The 9,297-nt window shown below is 44.7% G+C and overlaps 1 protein-coding gene across 1 annotated transcript; it reads left to right on the top strand.

Moving 5' to 3' along the window:
- The first annotated feature begins 6,446 nt into the window (after nucleotides 1-6,446).
- POP7 (POP7 homolog, ribonuclease P/MRP subunit) lies at nucleotides 6,447-9,054 on the top strand. The gene is given in 3 exon segments (XM_036765839.1): nucleotides 6,447-6,505; nucleotides 6,507-6,588; nucleotides 7,649-9,054. Coding segments are annotated over 3 exon segments (582 nt in total). The 3' UTR covers nucleotides 8,090-9,054.
- Nucleotides 9,055-9,297: the final 243 nt, after the last annotated feature.

The following is a 9,297-nucleotide window of genomic DNA, read 5'->3' as shown; positions in this document are numbered from 1 at the left end:
GAAAGTAAAGTTTCGTGTCTCTAGTAGATACATAAAAAATATTGACCTTTCCTGGGATAGATATATTTTTATATTGTCAGGATCCCTGTGCCAAGACCACTCCTCTCTTTTTGCTCCTCTTTTTACTACTAGGAGACACCTTGTTGCCCAGAAAACAAGTTGCACTCTGAGCCTGGCATAACAACAATTCTTTGTGGTCATCCATTGGAGGAAGTCTGCTGCAGCAAAATCCCAGAATTGTTTCATACTAGCCCCAGCTGGTCCCTGAACTTGGACAAGCATCTGCAGGAACCATCTTCCAGTCATGTAACTGCTATGAATCAAACTTGTCTCGTTGTTGCTGTTACCCCTTATCATCACTGCTACAGCTCACTGTGTAGGCACTGCTATCCTATCAAGGCTTGGCCTTGCTAAAGTGAGTCTCCTCCTAGAGAAGGCCTTGGCATGCACATCTAGTTTCCCTGCTACAATGGAATGAAGAAAGCTCTTTGCTTATGACCCCTGTTAGCTCTTTGGTTTTATTTTAGTTTAATTTAGTTTAGTTTTCAGAGTTAACAGTTGGGGTATTACTTCTCTAAGCTCTTTGGTATTTTCCAGAGTTAATAGTGGTTGCATCACCTCTGTATTCTTTGCTCATTTATTTTCAGGGTTTGACAATGTTCTCTTCCCTTGCTGAGGATCCTCCAAACTTCCAAAGTTGGATACTCAGTTCTGAACCTTACATGTATAGGGGGTGATATGTCCTCAAAGCTCACTTATCTGATTTCAGCCCCCAGTTTTTGTCTACTTGGGAATCTTGCTTTAGATCTCAATGACCAAAGGAAACTGATTCTAGGTTTTATGGTCTAGCAGGAACCTGGTCTAACCCTCATTCATATAATCAGTTATCCTATCTTATTCTAGCAGCATTTACCACAACTCTTCTATATATCTGTATATACCTACATTTCTCTTCTGTATACTTGCCAGCTCTGTGTCTATCAATTAATCAATAAACATTTATTAAGAACCTACTATGTGACAAGTGCTCTGCTAAACACTGGGCAAAAAGAGGCAAAACAAAGTCCCTGCCCTTAAGGGGTTTGTAGCCATGGGATCTTGGACATGGGACAGGATATTTCTGTTCCAAAAGATTCTTCCCTCAGTTGCCTCTTAAGGCATTGGGGAAAAATTGGGAAGGGGGACCCTAAGAGAGAGTATCTCATCTTTTTCTGTAATATAGCCTGGCCACAATATAATCTAAAGGACCAGGAAAAATGGCTTGTCAATGGCTCCCTTAATTAAAATATTATTCTACAGTTAGATCTTTTTTGCCTCAGGGAGGTTAAATGGATGGAAGTCCCCCATGTCCAAGGCTTTTTGGCTCTTTCTCAATTCCCTGACCTCTGTGATTCTTGCAAAATGCTCCTTGTGCACTCTCAGGTCCTGAACTCCCCAAATTTGACAGGGCACCGAACTCCAAATCCGTCATTCTAGATGATCCAATCATGTATGGGATTAAATCGAAATCTCCACTCTCTTCCCTTAAACCTCTTGTCCCTCCTATTCCAAAACTTTATCCCCATTTGCCTCCTCCTTACCCAGACCCCAAAGGGGCTTCTCCAAGTCCCTTAGCTTCCCTCATACCCCCTTCCCCCAATACCAAGTCCTTCAAATACCAGACAGGGGACTCCCTTTTTAGCACCCCAAGCCCCAAACCCCCCTCAGTCTGTTCTGATGCTCCCTCTAAGAGAAGTCCCTGATCCCAGAGTGGGGAATACATGAGTTTATGTTCCTTTTTCAATGTCTGACCTTGCTTAAAGAGAAAGTTGGCAGTTACTCAGGGGACCCCACCAAATTTACAGAAAGATTTCCCTCTGTTTCCTTTCAATTTGACCTAACCTGGGGCAACATCAACCTTATTATTTCTACTCCATGTTCTGTCGAGGAAAAGATAATGATTTGGGACTATGCCCAGAAATATGGTGATGATCTAGCCAGATCTGTGACTGGCTCCCACTATCCACCAGGGAATTGCATAGAGTTAAGTACTTAGTAAATATTTGTTAATCAATTAATAGGGGACAGTAATTGTGTTATGATCCTCATTGAGTCCTAAAGCTGTAAGGGGAACTAGAATGAGGAAGAACCTCTCAGGGTAACGGACAGAGTCAGAATTTTACTAGATGAGAGCAGGAAAACAAAGCTGTGAAAGAGCAAAAGGTCCCCAAAAATCAAGGTTATAAAATAGAGAAAGAGGAGAGTGCAGGAGAATGATGACGATCGCTGATGTGACAAGGCACGGGAATGACATGTGATCGACACGTGAACAGCATGCAAGTGACATGACAATGACATGGGAATAACATGCCATCTACATGAGAGTGACATGTGAATAACACACAAGTGCCGTGCAAATCGTCTCACGGATGTGACATGTGAATATCATGAAAGCGACATGGGAATGACACACAAATAACATGGATCGACATGGAATGACACAACAGGCAAGTGACATGGTAATGACATATGAGTGGCATGGGAACTATGTGTTAGTGACATGTGAGCACCATGTGAATGACATGCGAGTGACATGTGATTGCTGTGTGAATGATGTGGTAGTGACACGTGAGCAACATGGGAATGACACGTGAGCAACAGGCAAGCTACATGGGAATGGTGATTTACACGTGAATATGCAAACTGCATGGGAACGACATGGGAATGTCATGTGATTGACACCTGAATAACATTCGTGCGACATTTCAATGACATGTTATTAACATACAATTGACATGTGACATGCACCATTGAGTAACACACTACATACATTGGAGTGACATGCAAGTGACATGGGAACAGCATGTGATCTACATGGGGACTATATGTGAATGCTGTGTAGCAACACAGGAATATCATGTGAGTGTTGTGCGACCGGCATGGGAATGCCATGTGACTGCCATGCAAGCTACACGAGAATATCATGCGATCAACATGGGTGGGTGTCGTGTGAATGACATGAGTGGCACATGAGCAACATGGGAATGACACATGAGCACCATGGGTACAACATATGGGTGACATGTGAACACCGTGCAGGCGACAAAAGAGTGGGGGTGACATGTGAGTGGCATGTAGTGACATGGGAGTGACATGAGTGACATGTGAATGGGAATGACATGAGTGATGGAATCCAGCCACTTTGCTTCCTGATACCAGTACTGAGAGCCTCACTCACACATGTGAAGAGACCCTTGATTCTGTATATTCTAGTCATCCTGATCTAAAGGACACCCCCCCCATGTTAATCCTGATGAGGAATGGTATATTGACAGTTCTAACTTTGTGGAAAGAGGGGTGAGGAGACCCAGTTGTGCAATAATCAGCCTGTACAGGGCACTATCTGTCTGTTCCTTTAGGAACTTCTCCACCAAAAGGCAGAGCTCATAGTGGTCACCAGAGCCTAGCCCATGGCGCTATTTGGAAGGATCAGGGATTCTTGACCACAAAGAACTCCCCTATTAAACATGGGACCGAAATTCTAGACCATCTCCAGGTAGTCCACAATGTAAGGAGGTTGTATATTGTAAAGGCCACCAGAAGGGGAAATCCAAACAGGCTGTGGGAAACTGACTGGCAGACAAGGTCGCTAAAGCCCCTGCTCAGGAACACCCCTGATACCTCTTAATATACCATTGAGGAATACCAATAATGTCAGACTATTGGATTTGAACTCTCCCTTTCTGGTTTCCTTCCAGTCAATTAGCAATCCTAGGATCTGGAATGTGGAAATTCCTTTTTGAACTCTACCAGGCTACACATCTAGGAAAGCATGCACTTTACAATCTGGTGAAATCCCTCTTTACTGGACCTAAAACGCTAGAAACAATTGGGCAGATTTGCAAGGCTTTCTCTATATGTGCCCAAGCCAAACCTGAAGGAGCAATAAGACCCCCTTCTCTCCTTACTCCTATCCAAAATCGAGGGACCTTGCCCAATGAGGATCGGCAATTAGATTTTATGCATATGCCACCCTGCAGAGGCTTTAAGCTTCTCTTAATGCTAATAGACACCTTTACAAACTGGGTAGAAGCCTTCCCTTGCCACACTGAAAAAGCCATGGAAGTGACTAAGGTAATTTTGAACAAGAGCATTGCCAGATTTGGGCTCCCTTGATCCTACAAAGCGATAATGGACCAGCATTCAATTCCCAGATCATTCAGGGAATTGCTGATGTGTTAGACACCTTCATTCTGCCTGGCACCCTCAATTCTCAGGCAAGGTTGAAAAAATAAACCATACTCTAAAAAGGGCCTTAACTAAATTGACCTTAGAAATCCAGCAGGACTGGGTTCAACTTCTCCCTGTAGCCTGACTTCATGTCCTCATGGCTCCTCAAATAGATACATATGGCAGGTTCCTCCTAACTGCTGATATTCTCATAGACTCAGAACACCAACTCCTGACTAAGTATTCCCTCACCATGGGGCAAGTGTGAAAGGCATTATCTGACTATGCCAACTTACACCTCACCAAGCTAGATAAAACCCTTTGCATTTTCTCCCTATCAATTAGTCCCAGATCTGAATCCAGGATGTGAAACTTCTCTTCAAAAGAGACAAGGACCATCATAATCTACTGATGGTTTTTCTGACCTTGCCCAAAATTCACCCCACCCAGTCCATCTTATCTTTGTGGAACTCTTACTGTAACCCCATTATTATTCTACTCAGCCAAGACTGGGTGGAGATGTGTCTCTTTGTCTCAGAGCTCTAATGTGATTAAAGTCACTACCCAGTCCCTCTTTAGAAAAAGTCCACGTCTCATCATATTAATTTTCTCATTAATTTTTAACCAATCAGAGTTGATTTTGTCTACCAGGTGAAGCCCACCCCCTCAAAATACAGAGACTTCCAAGCTGGGTTGAAAGCAGAAATTTTATTAGGAGGAAAATCACACACTACGGAGTGTCCCTAAAGTCTGGACACACAGGCAAAAATGCATATTTTGAAATATTTGGAATATTAATAGATCTTAGTCCCCTTGATTTCTTTTTCTGGGATATGCTAAAAGAGAAAGCGTACTCAATGAAAATCACAGATGCAACGCACTTGATTGAACGCATGAAGAGTGAATGTGCTAAAATTGATGGCAATGTGGAGTTATTACATTGAGTTCACATGAATCTTGCAAAACGCATTATCCTTTGCATCATAAATGATGGAAATCATATTGAAGATGTTATTTGTTAATATTCCAATTAAATAAAACGTCGAAATTTTCATTCATTTCATTTCTTGAACGTATGCATTTTTTCCTTTGTGTCCAGACTTTAGGAACACCCTGTAGTTCCGAAACCCCCAGCACAAGGTACAAAGGAGCCCACAGCCCAGGAGAGGCAGGGCAGATTTATGCATGAAAACTACAAAGAGGAGGTTCAGAAAAGGGTTGGGAAAAAGAATGGACAATCTTTCCCAGGAACAGGTGGACATAGAAGCAGTTGACTGAAAGGCAGGTTTGGGCCAGTTGGGGGGGGCCGGTGCACAATTAAGCAAGACTCTGGCTCACTGCAGGCTCCTGATTGGCTCCTTTCAGCAAACAGGCTTACTCTCCACAATTTTCACCCTCAGGGACACCCCATTTTCCAAGGGTAATTAAACATTCAGCAGCCTCCCTGTCGGGGGAGGGGGGTCTTTGGTTTCCACAAGGACCATTGACCTCAATTTATTATGTGATAGCCTAATTAATAAATTGATTATTAATTACCCAGAAACTCTGTCTGTCGGGCTTTTAATTTGTGCCAATTTGAACTCAGAGCTTTCTGAGTCCTGGACCAGTCTTCTATCCACTGCACTACCTGCCTCTTGCGTCACACATGAGAGCATATATGAAAATGTTTCGTAAAGTGCCATGCACATGGTAAGGGTGCTAATTAACCTAACGCCTGGCATTGGAGTCAACCTTTAAGGTGCCCCGGGGTGAAGACTGGCAATGATGGGTTCCACAAGGGAGTCCTCTGATCTGGCCTGAACGCCCGGGGCTGTGACGATTCACCAGACAGCTCAGCCTCCCCCTCCAGGAAGGATGTCCGTATTAGTTCGGCTCTGCAAGGCTGGCCCAGATTCTCCCCTTCTCCCTCGCATTGGCAAAGCAACGCCCCAAGGAAGTACGGCTCCAGCCCCCACCGCTCCTGCAGGCCAACTCAGGGCCCCTGAGCTGCCGCTGCCGCCGCCCCCGCCCCCGCCCCCGCCCCGCCCTCTTCCTTTGAGCTCCGCCCCCTCCTTTCACGTGGTACTTTCTTCCACGCCAGAGAACTCATCGCCCTTTTAGAAACCTCGCGAGACTCCAAAATACGCCTGCTAAAGGAGGAAAGAGGAAAGGCGGAAAGGGAGGGGGAAACCCAAGAAGGGGGCAGGCGATTGGTGCAAAGAGGAGGGGGAGGTTTAACCCTCCGGCGCCAAGTGCGCATGTGCGTTGTTACTCACGCTTCGGGGGCCCGGCTCTGCTTCTTTAGCTGGCGTGGCTGCCTCGTACCCTGAGCTGCCGCTGGCGTCTTTGGAGCGGGCCGGCCCCGGCACCCGGGGAGGAAGGCGCTCCCTTCTCCAGTCGGTGAGTGCCGGCGGTGGGGTGGGGTGGGGTGGGGCTGGGACAGCTGGGAAGCTGAGATAGGGGCGTGTGTGTGTGTATTTGATGTAGGTTGTGGTCTTTGAGTGGGGGGGAAGGGGTGTGTGTGGGGGGTGTAGTTGTATGGTCTTTGTGTGATGTGTGTTCTGTGACGGTGTGGTGTGTATGTGTAGTATGTGGATACATGTGCTGTATTGTGGTATATGTGTGTGTGGAACGTGGGTGTGGTTTGTGTATGTGAGTGTGTGAGTGTAGGTGGGCTGAGGGCTGATGAATGACGTATGTAGATATATGTAGATGTAGATATAGATATATGTCTGTTATGTTATCCATTTATCAGTCAGTGTTGGGAATTGCGGGAGCTTGGTGGTCTGAGCCCAGGATGCCTGGGTTCCCTTCTCCCTCCCTCTAACAGGCGGGGGGAAGGGGTTCAGGAAGGTAACTGAGTCTCTTTAAAACTTTGTGTCGCCTCCTCTGCATGAAGAAGATGGTAGTCATTGGGAGGCTAAATGAAAATTATGCCAAACACTTTGTAACCATAAAATGCTACATACTTACAAGTATCTGCTATTCTGTCCTAATGAAACCTGGTTTGGGCCGGGAGTCAGAATATCTGTGATATCTTTGGCAAGATTCCTCTAAGCATCAGTTTCCTTAGCTATAAAATGAGTCGTTTGGCTTAGATCAGGGGTTCCTAATCTGGGGTCCATGAACTTTTAAAAATAGTTTCATAATTGTTTATTAATATAGTTGGTTTTTTTTGGTAATCCCTATACATTTTATATTTTACACTTAAAAGCATTATTCTGAGAGAGGATCTATAGGCTTTGACCAGATTGCCAAGGAGGTCCCTACACACACAAAAAAGGTTAAGAACATCTGATCTAGATGAACTCTGAAGTATCTTCTAGATCTAGCATTCTTAGATTATTTAGAAGGATGAAGAGGGAAAAGTACATATGTGTGCTCCTCCTCAAGTTCTCATTCTGGGAGAACATCCATGGGATCCTATTTAACTGACCCCTTTCCTCTCATGTATCCGCAGGACACAGGAGCTATGGCCGAGAATGGAGAGCCATGGGGAGCCAGTGAGGCTGAACTGGACCCAGTGGAGTACACTCTTCGAAAGCGGCTTCCCCACCGTCTCCCCCGAAGACCAAATGACATCTATGTTAACATGAAGACTGACTTCAAGGCCCAGCTGGCTCGATGTCAGAAGCTTCTGGAGGGTGGTGGAGGGGGTAGGGGACAGGGTGGCTGCCCTGAGATTTACATTCATGGCCTAGGCCTGGCCATTAATCGGGCCATCAACATTGCCCTGCAGTTGCAAGCCAGCAGCTTTGGGGCCTTGCAAGTGGCTGCCAACACCTCCACTGTGGAGCTGGTGGATGAGCTGGAGCCTGAGACTAACACCCGGGAGCCATTAACCCGAACCCGAAATAACTCGGCCATCCACATTCGGGTCTTCCGTGTTACACCCAAGTAGCTGGAACAGAGTTCTACTGCATTCTCAGCTGGATAGCCATATTCTCTTCTCTACATTTGTGGTGGGCCATGGTTCTTTTCATTTTTCATACTCTGGGCTCTTGGGGATCTCAGTTCCCTCCCCACCTTTCAGGCTCTTAGAGAGAAGTCCTGTTGTGGGTTTTCCAGCTTTCTGCCACCAACCCTAGAGAAGGCCATTGGTTCAGGCTCCTGAAATAAAAAAAGACTCTGTGTGAGGGAGTTTCTGTTCTCTTTCTTCTTTGGGCCTAAGTAGTGAGTTTTTTTCAGAAGCCGGGATGTTCGGTAATTCTCTTTCTGACCTTCCATCGCTGTGTTACTATCTGTCACCCCACAGTCTTTCCCCCCTTAGGGTTCCTGGCCACTGTAAAGGAATGGGATGTTACATTTCCTGTCTGTGAAGCCTTCCTTCTGATTGACCCCAGTCACTGGAGAGTGAGCTTTGCTTTGATGGCTCCATGTTTTCCCCCATTACTTTCTCATTCTGCTTCATAAATCGTCCACAGATGATAAATGAATGAAAAAATATTGAGTAAGCTCTTAAGATGTACAGACCTCTGCTAAATGTCAGGGACATAAAATAGAAAAGTGAGAGAATCTTGTTCTCAAAGAGTTCATCCACATTCTAAGAAGGAGACAAAGGAGGGTTCGGCTATAGTACAGATGGAAAGGCCTACTGGTCCTTAAGATGCAGCAGGAATGCACATAATAAGGACATACCCAACATGCTGGAGGCCTTGTATCTCAGGGGTATTAATGTACTAGTATTACCTGTTACTTCTTATTTAAAATGATTGTGAACTAGAAAATCACAACCACTCACATATACAAGGACAGCCAGAAAATGAGGATTGTTATGAAACAATCTCCTATATATAGCGTGTTCTTTTTTAAAATATATATTAAATTTAATATGGAAATACTAACACTTCCTGCTTGTCTGTGTCCACCTCTGAGCTCTATTTTTCTGGTTTTCTTATTTTTTAAAATATATCACTGACCCTTTCTCTTTTCCTCTCTTTTTTTTAATCTATTTTCCCACTTTTCCTCCCAGTTCTTCCCCAATTTATTTTTCCAATAAATTTTCCCAACAGTTTTATCCATCTCATTTGTTTTCTGGCATTTAATTGGGCAGAATGGTTTCTAATTCCTTTATTTTGGGTATTGGCAGTTTGGTTTTCCAATCTTTTC

This window comes from Trichosurus vulpecula, chromosome 7, assembly GCF_011100635.1.
Source record: "Trichosurus vulpecula isolate mTriVul1 chromosome 7, mTriVul1.pri, whole genome shotgun sequence".
Classification (NCBI taxonomy): Eukaryota; Metazoa; Chordata; class Mammalia; order Diprotodontia; family Phalangeridae; genus Trichosurus; species Trichosurus vulpecula.
This window is presented reverse-complemented; position numbering and strand designations above follow the sequence as displayed.